Source organism: Salvelinus fontinalis, chromosome 27 (genome assembly GCF_029448725.1).
Source record: "Salvelinus fontinalis isolate EN_2023a chromosome 27, ASM2944872v1, whole genome shotgun sequence".
NCBI classification, from domain to species: Eukaryota; Metazoa; Chordata; class Actinopteri; order Salmoniformes; family Salmonidae; genus Salvelinus; species Salvelinus fontinalis.
Genome location: NC_074691.1, coordinates 13,758,850 through 13,774,818, shown reverse-complemented (window position 1 = coordinate 13,774,818; position 15,969 = coordinate 13,758,850). Strand labels below are relative to the sequence as shown.

The 15,969-nt window shown below is 47.4% G+C and overlaps 1 protein-coding gene across 17 annotated transcripts in view; it reads left to right on the top strand.

Moving 5' to 3' along the window:
* The window catches only part of LOC129825082 (afadin-like), a 133,185-nt gene that overhangs the window by 57,541 nt on the left and 59,675 nt on the right, over nt 1-15,969 (top strand). For 11 of the 17 annotated variants that reach the window (XM_055884849.1, XM_055884848.1, XM_055884846.1 and 8 more), the window contains exons 2-6: nt 5,312-5,507; nt 6,128-6,240; nt 8,406-8,560; nt 8,668-8,828; nt 15,450-15,607. In XM_055884849.1, coding sequence (XP_055740824.1) covers nt 5,312-5,507; nt 6,128-6,240; nt 8,406-8,560; nt 8,668-8,828; nt 15,450-15,607 — 783 coding nt within the window. The remainder of the gene's footprint in view (nt 1-5,311; nt 5,508-6,127; nt 6,241-8,405; nt 8,561-8,667; nt 8,829-15,449; nt 15,608-15,969) is intronic. The other 6 variants (XM_055884863.1, XM_055884847.1, XM_055884860.1 and 3 more) reach the window with 1 other exon arrangement.

Below are 15,969 nucleotides of genomic sequence, written 5' to 3'. Positions count from 1 at the left end.
TCACCTTTTTTCAACCAGGTAGGCCAGTTGAGAATAGGTTCTCATTTACAACTGCGACCTTGCCAAGATTGAGCAAAGCAGTGCGACAAAAACAACAGTTACACATAAACAAACGTACAGTCAATATCACAATAGAAAAAATATATGTACAGTGTGTGCAAATGTAGGGAGGTAGGCAATAACTAGGCCATAGAGGTGAAATAATTACAATTTAGCATTAATACTGGAGTGATGTGCAGATGATGATGTGCAAGTAGAGATACTAGGGTGCAAAAGAGCAAGAAGATAAATAACAATATGGGGATGAGGTAGTTGGGTGCGCTATTTACAGATTGGTTGTGTATAGTGATCGGCTCTGACAGCTGATGCTTAAAGTTAGAGAGGGAGATGTACGACTACAGCTTCAGTGATTACATTTATGTTTTTTTGCAATTTGTTCCAGTCATTGGCAGCAGAGAACTGGAAGGAAAGGCGGCCAAAGGAAGTGTTGACTTTGGATGACCAGTGAAATGTACCTGCTGGAGCGCATGCTATGGGTGGGTGTTGCTATGGTGACCAGTGAGCTGCGATAAGGCGGGGCTTTACCTAGCAAATACTCATAGATGACCTGGAGCCAGTGGGTTTGGCGACGAGTAAGTAGCGAGGGCCAGCCAACGAGAGCATACAGGTCGCAGTGGTGGGTAGTATGGCTTTGGTGACAAAACGGATGGCACTGTGATAGACTGCATCCAATTAGTTGAGTAGAGTGTTGGAGGCTATTTTGTAAATGACATCGCCGAAGTCAAGGATCGGTAGGATGGTCAGTTTTACGAGGGTATGTTTGGCAGCATGAGTGAAGGAGGCTGTGTTGCGAAATAGGAAGCCAATTCTAGATTTAAGTATGGATTGGAGATGCTTAATGTGAGTCTGGAAGGAGAGTTTTTACAGTCTAACCAGACACCTATGTATTTGTAGTTGTCCACGTATTCAAAGTCAGAACCGTCTAGAGTAATGATGCTAGTCAGGCGGGTGGGTGCGGGCAGCAATCAGTTGAAGAGCATGCATTTAGTTTTACTAGCATTTAAAAGCAGTTGGAGGCCACGGAAGGCGAGTTCTATGTTTCATGCTGATGGGAGGCATGCAGGCTGGTCAACATTGCAGGCTGGTGGTGGTGTGATGGTGTGGGGTGTTTATTCATGGCACACATTGGGCACCTTGATAAAAGTGCAGCGATGTTTGAACGTCACAGGATATTTGTACATCGCCAATCGGGTTCATCCCTTCGTGGCAGCAGTGTATCCATCTGCAAATTGTTTTTCTTCTCAGCAGGATAGTGTCACAAGGCTAGGATTGTCCAGGAATGGTTCCACGAACATGACAGGGAATTCGGCTTACTGGAGTTACTTACTGCCCAGTCACCAGGTCTCAATCCAGTTGATGAGATGTAACAACCTATTCGGAGTAGAGGTCCACTACCAGCCAACTTGACACAACTGTGGAACGCATTGTAGTCAACATGGGCCAGCATCCCTGTGGAACGCTTTCAACACCTTGTAGAGTCCATGCCTGACACATTGAGGCTGTTCTGGGGGGAAAAGGTGGTGCGACTCAATATTAGGAAGGTGTTCCTAATGTTTTGTACACTGTATTTAAAACTGGTCTCTGTCTACATTGTTTGTAAGTTGAGATAAAAGCAATACTAGTGAACCTGCATCTGGTCCAGAGGTAGACAGACATGTTCCTGTGCTGATGAAAGTGCCTTTACTCCTCTGCTCTCGTCTTACGGGGAGCTGAACTGTACAGGCATATTGAGTCAGGGTGGACTGAATTCCCCATGGGATTGTTAACATCCAGACCTCATCATGGAGTGGCTAACAAGCCTTCGTTGATTACAGTCCTGCTTTGTTACTGTTCAAATGACCTGCCAGTGTACATTGACATGGCAGTGCCACCTGTTGGGCTGATGGGGAACTGCATTGTGTATATTTAAATGGGAAAGATAAGTGATGTGGTGAAAAGCAATCTATTATTACTAAATTAGTCATGTAACCCCTTTTGCTTGTTGCAATTCTCATTCTTCATTTCAAAAGACTTGAAATGATTTCGTCAGAGATATGGTTTACTGTGGTGTCTACAAATGGAGGTTTTCTTTCAAGCTCTAGCATAATGTTGTCTGCATTGATGTCAGTTGATTGATGTTAATCACACTGTACGTGCAGTAGACTGGCCGTCGTCATAACTTCAGCACTGTCTCTCAAACCCATCAGTCTGCTCTGCAGTCCTGGACCCAAGACAAGTCTCTATTGTTACATTCAATCACCAGCCAGGTCCAGAGAGCCTCCCTGGCCTGATCAGCTATAGTTTAGTATCCTTCTAATATCCCCCATCCCACTCTTTAATATCTCTCCTCCACATGGTTTTCCAGAAGGCCGGGTGAGGATGAAAGCAGCCATATTTCTGCCCCGGGACAGAGGAGGAGTGTGGGGGCCATAAATCAGAAGACTAACGCTGCGCTTCAGGAGGCAGGGAGATTTTGGCAATGTGAAGCGAGTCGAGAGATGAAAGGAGCTATAATGGAGTGAAGCTGATTTATCACCTCTGCTATGAGGCTCGGGTCAAGCCTCTGTCAGAGAGAGACTAGTCAGTCTGGGCCCCTCGGAGCAAAGAGTAGACTCTGTTTAGAGGTAAAGTCCGTGACTATATACAGTCAGCATGCAGAGGGCCTCACCACAGCTCTCTCCTTTCTGCCTTTTGTCAAGTCCACTCCTTTAACTTCAAGGACATTGCTGCCTGTGTATGTCTATTTTGCATTGTCAGTGAGTGGGAATGAGACTCCTCATGACTCAGGGCTGTGTTTCTTGTAATAGGAGGGAGGGTGTGTGTGAACTGAGCTCTCCCAGGTGCATTCTGGGTCTGTAAATAAACCAATAGATTAACCCCTAGTCACAGGTTAAGAATGAGGTCATATAGATATCTGTGTACGACTCTTTCTTAATATTCCCCTCACGCACACACAACACTCACCCGTTTTCACACACATACACCATATTGAGCAGGGGGTTTTATGAAGTTTTCTCAGAGGTGAGGAAACACACGGTGACTCCTGACATCCATTGTTCTGGTTGGCCTGACATCACTCATTCCTCCCGCTGTCATTGGCCGAGAATGAGTGTCCGTGGCCCATGAGCCTCTGGGGTGAGGCTGATGTGATGTCACATGCTGAGGAATTGGACACAGCTGACATGGAAAACCAGATAATACTGGACCAGTGGACTGCCCAATGGAAGACCAGATCATACTGGACCAGTGGACTGCCCAATTGAAGACTAGATCATACTGGACCAGTGGACTGCCCAATGGTAGACCAGATCATAATGGACCAGTGGACTGCCCAATGGTAGACCAGATCATACTGGACCAGTGGACTGCCCAATGGTAGACCAGATCATAATGGACCAGTGGACTGCCCAATGGTAGATCAGATCATAATGGACCAGTGGACTGCCCAATGGTAGACCAGATCATACTGGACCAGTGGACTGCCCAATGGTAGACCAGATCATACTGGACCAGTGGACTGCCCAATGGTAGACCAGATCATAATGGACCAGTGGACTGCCCAATGGTAGATCAGATCATAATGGACCAGTGGACTGCCCAATGGTAGATCAGATCATAATGGACCAGTGGACTGTCCAATGGTAGACCAGATCATAATGGACCAGTGGACTGCCCAATGGTAGACCAGATCATAATGGACCAGTGGACTGCCCAATGGAAGACGATCACATGGCTTTTTATTGTTTGGGTATAAATATCATGTGACCTGTGAGTGCTGTGTAATGTTGTCCCTGGCTTCACCTGTGTGGAGTGCAGTTGTCACGACAAGGTCCTGTGTGATCATGTAGGGCTATTTCTGTTCTTAGCTGAACAGACTCTGAGAGGAGTGCTGGAGTGTAGTCTGCCTGGGAGCGGAGCAGGTAGGCTGAGCTGGCTGGGTTTCACACACGCACACGCACACGCACACGCACACACGCACACACGCACACACGCACACACGCACACACGCACACACGCACACACACACACACGCACACACACACACACACACACACACACACACACACACACACACACACACACACACACACACACACACACACACACACACACACACACACACACACACACACACACACACACACACACACACACACTGCTACCTGCATACCTCCCATCCTTTTAGGTCATATGATAAGTATTAGTAGGCCTGTCTGTCCTCCTGCCCCCGACTCTCCCCTAAGGCCCTTTTTATAATGATAACACTGGAGTTACCACCAGCCTACATCCTGTCTAAACTGTCCACAAAAGGCCGGTTTAGCTAGAAATGACAGGCGCCTATAGATGCAGATCGTTGCCACTTGACCAAGGCCGTCTCCGAGCTTGACGTGGTCAGGGGTCTAGGTGTGGTGGGAAATGAGCTCTGTATGATATTATTGTAGAAGTCGGCTCTGCTATTAGACGCGACAGTTATAGCTAAGTCAAATTTGATTGGTCCCATCCTAGCTCCAGCAGTGAGGTAGTATCTAACAATTCACAACAATACACACATCTAAAAATAAAAGAATGCATTTAAGAAATTTTGAAATATTAGGACGAGCAATGTCAGAGTCCGGAGTATAAATATATATACTGTGTGTGATGTGGACAGAATATGTAGTACAACTGAAGAATACGTGGATATAATAGTATATGTACAGCAATAGTTAAATAGGATGGCCTTGACTAGAATACAGTATATACATATGAAGTGGAACAGTATGTAAACAGTATTAAAGTGACCAGTGATTCCATGTCTGGATACACATCCTGGCTAAGCTCATATCGCTCAATCATTGGAGCTACGGAGCGCCTGCTTCTCTATTGTACAGATAAATAAGGAGAGCAGGTTCCTCCAGCGTCTTCCCTCTCTCTTCCCTCTCCATCTCTTTCCTTTTATCCTTCTCTCTCCGTGGTGAGTTAGAAACAGGAGCAGCTATCCCCCGACTACCGTCCTCTCCTCTTTCCATTACTTCTTATCATGTCTCAGAAATATCTCCTCGCTCAAATATCAGCTGCAGGTTGGTTATGAGGTTACTGTTGTCAAAATAAGGCTGCGTTCAACAAAATAATATATTTTTACTCCGGGGGATAAATGTGATTTTTCAAGATGCTCAGTGTTGGTGTAGCATGAAGTGTTTGTTATGAAAGTGTGAGAGAGGAAGGAAAAAGCCAAACTTGGCCCTTCGGCTGTGAAGGAAACGAATGACCTCTCATCTTTCCTCTCTTTCAGGACTTGGAGTTCCACGGCGTGATGCGTTTCTACTTCCAGGACCGCGTGGCGGGGAACTTTGCCACCAAGTGCATCCGCGTGTCCTCCACGGCCACCACTCAGGACGTCATCGAGACGCTGGCCGAGAAGTTCCGGCCCGACATGAGGATGCTCTCCTCGCCAAAATACTCCCTCTACGAGGTCCACGTCAGCGGGGGTGAGTGGAAGGATGGGTGTGTGTGTTGCGGTGGGTTGCTTAGTAAGTAGACCAAGGGTATTGAACGGGTATTATGGTCAATCACACCTAGCATTAGACTGCTAACATTCAACATCAGGATGCTTATTTGTTTGGATATGTGGTTTTGACAATCTGCTTTGAGTTCTTCACTCTGTTGGGGTCACAAGGCAAAGACTTGTTAGGCTGCGCCACAGAGAAGCCAGGAGAGCAGGTTCCAGCTTCCATGGTGCTTAATGTGACCTTGAGATCAGCAGCCCTCAGTCCAGGCTTTGATATGTCTTCATATTGAGAGAGGACGAGTGTGTACTGTACGTGTGTGCCTGCATAGTACAGTTGTGCTTTTCTTCTCGCACAGTGGTGAAAAGCTCATTTAGGCCTGCTTTTATATAGTAATATTTAAAATCTCCGCAGTCCTACCACATCTGCCTATGTCAATAATTAATGCTTTATCCTAAGCTTATTCTAATGTTTATTTATGTTAAATTAGAGTATATAGCCCAGAGCTCACTAAGCTGGCTGTATAGGGGTGTGGGTTAACTGGTGTGGGTTAACAGGGTGTAAAGCAGTGTGTTAAGTGGTAGACTCCCCCTCTCTGGCAGAAGAACGGAAGCTGGACCTGGATGAGAAGCCACTGGTGGTGCAGCTCAACTGGAACAAAGACGACCGCGAGGGACGCTTCGTCCTCAAGAATGAGAACGACATCATCCCCAAGGTGAGTGACGACAACAGCAGCAGCAGCAAGGAGCAGAGCGGTCTTAGGCAAGCCTGGCTTCCAGTATGCTTCTGCTAGACATCAAGCAAGTACTGGGCTATATGGTGTGATTTGGGGATTCCTGGGAATGTGCGTTACATCATTGGAAAATAACAAGGGACCTATTCTATTCTTAGATGTGGCCATCAGTGAAATGACTCAAAACTGCTGCACAGCAGGACCTCTGCTATGATAACACTATCAGATTGCTCTTCCTCTGTAGAACTGTAACTAAATACCCAACCATCAAATCCACTGCTATGATCTTGTTAGTCTATATTTCATTAGAGGATCATAGGAACTGACTGCTCAATGTGTTGATGTGCATCCTGGCTCTGATACAATGAAGTGCCTCCTTCTCCGAGACTTCTGGTTCTGATACAATGAAGTGCTTCCTTCTCCGAGACTTCTGATACAATGAAGTGCCTCCTTCTCCGAGACTTCTGGTTCTGATACAATGAAGTGCCTCCTTCTCTGAGACTTCTGGCTCAGATACAATGAAGTGCCTCCTTCTCCGAGACTTCTGGTTCTGATACAATGAAGTGCCTCCTTCTCTGAGACTTCTGGCTCAGATACAATGAAGTGCCTCCTGCTCCGAGACTTCTGGCTCTGATACAATGAAGTGCCTCCTGCTCCGAGACTTCTGGCTCTGATACAATGAAGTGCCTCCTTCTCCGAGACTTCTGGCTCAGATACAATGAAGTGCCTCCTTCTCCGAGACTTCTGGCTCAGATACAATGAAGTGCCTCCTTCTCCGAGACTTCTGGCTCTGATACAATGAAGTGCCTCCTTCTCCGAGACTTCTGGCTCTGATACAATGAAGTGCCTCCTGCTCCGAGACTTCTGGCTCTGATACAATGAAGTGCCTCCTGCTCCGAGACTTCTGGCTCTGATACAATGAAGTGCCTCCTGCTCCGAGACTTCTGGCTCTGATACAATGAAGTGCCTCCTGCTCCGAGACTTCTGATACAATGAAGTGCCTCCTGCTCCGAGACTTCTGATACAATGAAGTGTCTCCTGCTCCGAGACTTCTGATACAATGAAGTGCCTCCTGCTCCGAGACTTCTGATACAATGAAGTGCCTCCTGCTCCGAGACTTCTGATACAATGAAGTGCCTCCTGCTCCGAGACTTCTTTAGTGCTCTTTAGCACCCTAGAGAGATGCAACTGTTTTATTTTATACTTGACCTCGAGTACCTCGGCTCCCCAAACCTCTTTCCATTTCCTCAGCCAAATATGTGTTTCTCCCCCTGGCCCCGGATGAAAAGCTGTAGTGTGTGTGGGGGGGCGTTTGTGTGTGAGATGTGAATGAGTTATGTGTGTTTCATCTCTTGGGATGAGTGGCTACACTCTGACCAGTGTGAGGATAATCAACCACCTCTGCCCAGGGGAGCAGTAAAGATCTTTTAAACACACACACAATTCTCCTACCCAGTCTGAAAGGGTCATTTAACTCATCACTCCAGTCATCACAGGGGAATTAGATCTTAAACTACATTTATCTCCTCTTAGTGGCAGCACCTCTCCTCGCCTCCTAAAAGCATCTGCTACTAGAGGTACATACAGGGCTCCCCAAAAGGCTTTTAGGCTGAAATGTGTGTGAGTGAGTGATAGGAGATCAGGAGTGCTTTTGGGGAGTGGAAGAGATGCAGTCTTCTCAGAAGAGTCCCCTGCTCAGCTATTTGACAGCTCAGTTCTGGAACACTGGAAGGCTTTAACACATCTAATGCTTTATGGGGATTTAGACTCCAACTGATCCCCTCTGAAAAGGCTCTCGCTCTCTCTGCTTTCTATGGCCAATTCAGTTCAGATTTTGGCTTTTGATTGAACTCTGACCCTGTTGTTCTGTCTGTCAGCTGATGGTTTTATTCGGCTAGTTGGTAGAGTGGTGCCCAGACCCCTAGGCCTCAGGCTCTAGGTGTTAAATAGGCCCCGTTCCAACTGTGTGTTGGGGCCTAGGGTCACTGAGTCCTAAGGCCTCAGCCCAGCCAGTCCCCCTCTGAGGCCCCCTAATACCACTGATTGCCTTAATAAAACACTTAGTAACAAACCTCACACCCTCTCACCTATCGTAACCTTTCCCCTTGTCTGTCTCTCTCGCTTTCTCTTGTTCTCTCTCGCAACAGAAGATGCAGAGCAACGGGCCGGAGAGGGAGAAGGAGGGAGTCATCCAGAACTTCAAACGGACACTGTCCAAGAAAGAGAAGAAGAAGGAGAAGAAGAGAGAGAAGGAGGCTCACATTGCGGACGGAGATGAGCAAGCACTGAACAGAGAAGATGGGTAAGGAGATATATATATATATATAACCTGCATGGTAAAGTAAATATATTTCTTTGAGTAGGTTTGCAGTGAAGTACTTCTGAGTGTTGTTTCTCCTGCTCCTCCAGAGAGAACTCCAGACTGGCAGCAGAGGTGTACAAGGACATGCCGGAGAACAGCTTCACCAGGACCATCTCTAACCCCGAGGTGGTGATGAAGAGGAGGCGGCAGCAGAAACTGGAGAAGAGGATGCAGGAGTTCCGCAGCAGCGACGGCAGGCCAGACTCGGGTAAGGTCATGGGACTCCTGGATCTATCAATTTAAAATGTGTTACTTTTATTTGAGAAGGACACTGTGATAGCTAAGCTGTTTTTAGTGTGTGTGAGAGAGCGAGATATACCTATATACCAAAGCCATTGTCTCTGGTCCCGGGTCCTATCTGTTGCCAATGGAGAACACCCGGTCTCCATGCTGTAATTACATAAGGCCTGGGCCAGACAGAGCAGGGGGCCACTCTAATCCGCTTTAGCCCATGTCCTCAGTGAACACCACACACTGGCTGGCACTGCCAGGCCTCACATCTTGTTCCCAATGGCTTTACAGCCCTCTGCCAACCATGGGAGGGAACACTAAAAATGTCTTTAGGCATTTTTTTTTCTCCTCCTCCTTCCGTAGTTTTTCTTTTGCAGCGTCTTCTCTGTATCCCAAATCTGTTCAAGTTGTGACGCTATGACATAACTGTTTTAAAAATGTGTTGATCTCAAGTGTTATTTAGAAGAAGTAAAAACATTTGTTTTTAATCTAGTTTAATCTGATCCTAGATCTGAGGTTAGGGGCAACTTTCTACCATTGGCCAACTTTCTACCATTGGCCACTAGCTTCTTAGAGGCACATGAGGGGAGGGCTTCTTTTGATTTATAGTTAATCCATGAGGTGCTCTTTGATCATGGGGTGAAATACTATGCAACAAACAGAAGTTGATGCAGCATAGTGAACTGCCGTTGTGCAAGCAAACTTACAGAAGTAATCAAGGTACTCTCATGTAGTGAAAAAAATTAAAAGCCTTTAATGTATTACGGCTGGGCAGGGCAAACATAAATACGTCGCAGCTACAACAGCCTTCCTCAGGGTGACAAAGAATAGTGGCGGACAAACATGTTCATCGCAACTCTCACAGGAAGTGACTCAATTCTTTGTAATTGATAAAGTGGAAAAAACACATTCAAGAAACAGAGGAACAAAATAAACATGGGATAAGGAGAGTGCAACACCACAAATTAAATGTAATATCGTTAAAGGAAAAAACAAACTGTATACGAGCTCATGTTAGCAGACTTCTGAATAGAGAACAACAAAATGAAGAACAAAAAAATTCAACATCTCTTACAGGAAGGGAGAATACTTAATTTCCTCGTTTAGTCCTAGCAATGCAGTGGCCCTTATTCTAAAGATCCAGTTTAAAGATCCCTGTCCTTGAGCCTTCTCTTAGTACGTCCTATGTAAAAGCACCCACATGGGCACTCCAGCCACTACATCAACACATGTGGTGTTGCACTTGACAGATTCTAGGTCCCTGAACAGATTTGTTTTTACAATGTGATTGCCGTTACCACATGGGAAGTTGCCTGTGGGCTTGGGGAGCCAACTTGGCTTAGTTACGCGGGTGAGTTCGCTGCGCACCAACTTACCCTTGAGGGTAGGGGCCCTTCTGTAGGAAAATGCTGTCGGTTCAGAGAACACATCGACTTATGGTCACTTTCAATGATACTCCAATTGCGTTGAATGATATCCTGAACCCCGGCTACCTCCTGGCCGTGGCGGGTCAGAGAGTAGATTTGGTTTGGGGGATTGAAGCCTGTGGGTGTGTTTTGAGAAGTCTTTCTCTTTCGGGAGATTTAGCTTTGGTGAGAGACTTGTTTAACACTAGGTTTGCATACCTGTTGCTGAAACCTAGAATGTATTTCCACAGCTTTTCCCTCAATCTTCCTCCCTGTCAACAAATACGGCGCAGCCTTTGAATTGAAATTGTCTGAAGGGAATGTTCTTAATCAGACTAGCAGGGTGAAAACTGTCCGCCCTGAGCATAGTATTGCGGCGCGTACTTTTCCTGTAAATGTTGGTGTGGAGTGAGCCACCAGAAAGTACATTTCTATTTGACTGTATTCTAAACTCAGTTTCAAATTCCCATTGAGGGAATTCACCTATTTATGGAATTATAACCATTCATTTTCGGTTCCAGAGAACACAAAAAATGTATCTGCCATACCATACCATTTTGTAACATAAAATCGTTAGCAGAACAGAGAATAAACTTCTCTTCCCAAAGTCCCATAAATAAGTTTGCTTAGTTTGGAGCGACTCAAGCCCCCATAGCAGTCCCCTTCTGTTGTCTGGAGAGCTGGTCCTGGAAAAGGACAATGTTGTTTAGCAAATTTGTTGTTAACTGACTTGCCTAGTTAAATAAAGGTTCAAGTCAAAAAAAGAAGGAAAATGTGTTTAATTGAAGGAGAAAGTCAGCAGGGGGCGTACTTTCCTCTGGCCTCAGTTGGAGATGATGCTTAAAAGCCTCCAGACCGTCATTGTGTACAATATTGGTTTAAAGAGATTCAACATCCATTGTTAGCAAATAGGAAGGTCCATCATCTTTGAGTGCAGAGTGTGAGTGTTATCTTAAAGGAAAGAGACGAGTTTGGACACCAGGCTTAATGTAGAAATCAACATGCATGGAGGCATGCTCTGATATAGGATCATTTTTGCTTGTGATTGGCCTTCCAGGAGGGTTATGAGGATCTTTTTGGTAACATGTAGTAGCAAGCAAACCTAGGATGGACAGGGAGAAGAAAGTAATATTAGGGTGCGTTCGTAAATTGCCTCCAGTGTGTCAGTGCCCTCTGGGTCGTTCATAAATTCAGAGCGTTGTCAGATTGTCTGTTCATAAGTTCAGAGTTTTTGCACACTGGACGCTCTGGCTGAGGAGTAGGGTTGATCAGAGCGTTCTGACCTCACACTGGACGCTCTGGCTGAGGAGTAGGGTTGATCTGGGAGTTCTGACCTCACACTGGACGCTCTGGCTGAGGACTAGGGTTGATCTGGGCGTTCTGACCTCACACTGGACGCTCTGGCTGAGGAGTAGGGTTGATCAGAGCGTTCTGACCTCACACTAGACGCTCTGGCTGAGGAGTAGGGTTGATCTGGGCGTTCTGACCTCACACTGGACGCTCTGGCTGAGGAGTAGGGTTGATCTGGGAGTTCTGACCTCACACTGGACGCTCTGGCTGAGGAGTAGGGTTGATCTGGGAGTTCTGACCTCACACTGGACGCTCTGGCTAAGGAGTAGGGTTGATCTGGGCGTTCTGACCTCACACTGGACGCTCTGGCTGAGGAGTAGGGTTGATCTGGGCGTTCTGACCTCACACTGGACGCTCTGGCTGAGGAGTAGGGTTGATCTGGGCGTTCTGACCTCACACTGGACTCTCTGGCTGAGGACTAGGGTTGATCTGGGCGTTCTGACCTCACACTGGACTCTCTGGCTGAGGAGTAGGGTTGATCTGGGCGTTCTGACCTCACACTGGACGCTCTGGCTGAGGAGTAGGGTTGATCTGGGCGCTCTGACCTCACACTGGACGCTCTGGCTGAGGAGTAGGGTTGATCTGGGCGTTCTGACCTCACACTGGACGCTCTGGCTGAGGAGTAGGGTTGATCTGGGCGTTCTGACCTCACACTGGACGCTCTGGCTGAGGAGTAGGGTTGATCAGAGCGTTCTGACCTCACACTGGACGCTCTGGCTGAGGAGTAGGGTTGATCTGGGCGCTCTGACCTCACACTGGACGCTCTGGCTGAGGAGAAGGGTTGGTCTGAGGGTTCTGACCTCACACTGGACGCTCTGGCTGAGGAGTAGGGTTGATCTGGGCGTTCTGACCTCAACCTGGACTATCTGGCTGAGGAGTAGGGTTGATCTGGGAGTTCTCACCTCACACTGGACGCTCTGGCTGAGGAGTAGGGTTGATCTGGGCGTTCTGACCTCACACTGGACTCTCTGGCTGAGGACTAGGGTTGATCTGGGCGTTCTGACCTCACACTGGACTCTCTGGCTGAGGAGTGGGTTGATCTGGGCGCTCTGACCTCACACTGGACGCTCTGGCTGAGGAGAAGGGTTGGTCTGAGGGTTCTGACCTCACACTGGACGCTCTGGCTGAGGAGTAGGGTTGATCTGGGCGTTCTGACCTCAACCTGGACTATCTGGCTGAGGAGTAGGGTTGATCTGGGAGTTCTCACCTCACACTGGACGCTCTGGCTGAGGAGTAGGGTTGATCTGGGCGTTCTGACCTCACACTGGACTCTCTGGCTGAGGAGTAGGGTTGATCTGGGCGTTCTGACCTCACACTGGACGCTCTGGCTGAGGAGTAGGGTTGATCTGGGCGTTCTGACCTCACACTGGAAGCTCTGGCTGAGTAGGGTTGATCTGGGCGTTCTGACCTCACACTGGACTCTCCGGCTGAGGAGTAGGGTTGATCTGGGCGTTCTGACCTCACACTGGACGCTCTGGCTGAGGAGTAGGGTTGATCTGGGCGTTCTGACCTCACACTGGACGCTCTGGCTGAGGAGTAGGGTTGATCTGGGCGTTCTGACCTCACACTGGACTCTCTGGCTGAGGAGTAGGGTTGATCCCAGCGTTCTGACCTCACACTGGCCGCTCTGGCTGAGGAGTAGGGTTGATCAGAGCGTTCTGACCTCACACTGGACGCTCTGGCTGAGGAGTAGGGTTGATCTGGGAGTTCTGACCTCACGAGCAGTTGAACACCCAAGCCAACTGGCTAAAGTTGTCTAGCTTGCTATCTACTTCCAGACACAAATGAGCGAACCTCACTGACCATTTTACTCGCCCTAGCAGAGCTGTTTTCATGTTATCTAGAGCGTTAGTGACTAGCTGGTGCTGCGGTTACTGACACGGTCATATCCAACGTTTGTAAATTTGAGTTGAGCGTTTGTAAATTCGTCAATTATTCCGCACTCTGGCACATTCAGATGAGAGGTATTTAAATGGGTGAAAGTTTTTTTTGTTTTTGTTTGTTTTTTCTCTCCCCAATTTCGTGGTATCCAATTGTCTCATCGCTGCAACTCCCATTTGGACTCGGGAGAGGCGGAGGTCGAGAGCCATGCGTCCTCGAAACACAACACAATGCCCGCGTATCCCGGAAGCCAGCCACACCAATGTGTCAGAGGAAACACCATACACCTGGCGACCGTGTCAGCAGGCATGCGCCCGGCCCGCCACAGGAGTTGCTAGAGCATGATGGGACAAGGACATCCCTGCCGACCAAACCCTCCCCTAACCCGTACGACGTGCGCCGTCCCATGGGTCTCCCGGTCGCGGCCGGCTGCGACAGAGCCTGTACTCGAACCAGGATCTCTAGTGGCACAGCTAGCACTGTAATGCAGTGCCTTAGATCACTGCGCCACTCGGGAGTCCCGAGAATTCTGAAATCGGAGATAACCAGAGTGAATTTAAAAACGCACCCTTAGTGGTCCACTTTTCATCTTTGGCATGGCCCAAGATATCACCCAACTCTAATTTCATATTCTCCAAAGGGCTAGAAACCAAAGGCAGGTAATAGTCAGTGTTGAGCTGTCTTTAGGCTTTCTGTTCATACTTGCCCCTCCCCCATAAAATATCTGTCACACTGAACGTTGTCATTCTCAGAAAGCCTTTTAATGGCTTCATTTTCTTGTTTAGTGAGATTACCTCTGTACAACTTATTCCTGTGTTCAAGTAGTTTATCGACATTGCAAGACATTTTTCGGGGTGAAGGCATTAAGGCAAAACATTGTTGTTAACTGGGAAAATGGTGGACTTGTTTGAAAACGAGGTTTAGGAATGGCATCTTGCTTCTGGAAGGCTGACCTTGCCATGGTATTGTAAGGCTGTTGCTTATACCAAACCTTCATGTGCATATTCCAATAGAATTTGATGCTGGTCTACGATCGATGTTGGTGGTAGTATTGGGTGATTTTTCTTTTTAGGTAAAAATGTTTTTCTCTATTCAAACGTTTGCTAACGTGAGCTCGTGTACACAGATAGTTTTTTCTTTTTATGATTTCTGTGGTGTTGCATTCTCATTATCCCATGTTTATTTTGTTCATCTTTGTATCTTGAATGTGTGTGTGCCCCCCCCCCCCCCCCCCAAGTTTGTTTCCTTTATCAGTTACATATGGTAAAGAATTGAGTCACTTCCTGTGAGTTGCGATATAAACGTGTTTGTCCACCACTATTCTTTGTCACCCTGAGGAAGGCTGCTGTAGCTGCGACGAGACGTTTTTTTTTTTTTTTTGCCCTGCCTAGCCGTAATACACGAAAGGCTTTTACATTTATTCACTACATGAGAGCGCCTTGATTATTTCTGTAAGTTTGTTTGAACAACGGCAGTTCCTGCATGATAAAAATTACTATCCAGCATCAACTTATCAGACTTTCTCCTATTGAGTGATATCCAGACCTCAGATGTTATGTAATCTGGAGGCCTGAACCATAAGCCCTCTGGTCTTCTCTGCTGGTTCACTCCCAGCTAAAACCCCCTCTATCTGACACGGACATAAACCCCCTTCCCACTTCCTCCTCAGTCTCTCTCTCTCTAGTCCCAGTCCAGAGGAGTAAAGCCCTGTGTGAAATGGGCAAGCGTCCTAGACCTACAGCCCTGTCTGTTAACTCAGAGCCAGTCTGTAGTCTGATAGAGAGAGAAAAGAAAGTGTGTGTGACAGCAGCATACCTCACCATCAGCACTCTATGTGGAATATTTCTGCAAAAGGAAAACAAAATATATTGAGTACAGATGTGGCACAATAAAATGAATGTGTCACGTGCTGTGTGTGTGTGTGTGTGTGTGTTACTCCAACTCCTGTTTCTGTCTCTTAGGGGGGACGTTGAGGATCTATGCAGACAGTCTGAAGCCCAACATCCCTTATAAGACCATCCTGCTGTCTACTACAGACATGGCAGACTTTGCTGTGGTGGAGGCCCTGGAGAAGTACGGCTTGGAGAAGGAGAACCCCCGGGAGTACTGCATCGCCAGGGTAAGAGTCCGCACCCCATCCCTTACCAAGAACAACTAGACCTTACTCTCCCCCGTTGGAATCCAACCGTGGTCCTGGAGAGCTTTCATTCCGACCCAGCACCAACCCGCCTGATTCAACTCTGTGTCTCATCCAGCCATCCACACTCTTCCTAGTCGTCTGTCAGATTAAAACAGGAAAGGGACTGTTGACACAGTCTTCGGTTTGGTTGTAATTTAATTGCTTTTCTTCAAAGTGCCAGGCCAGCAGGTGTGTGTGTGTATGGAGTCCCAGGAAGGGATGACAGAGTAGCAGCAGAATGGCTGGCCTAATCTCTCCTGTCACCATGTGACAGCCATCTCCACGCTAAAACGCTGACCTTC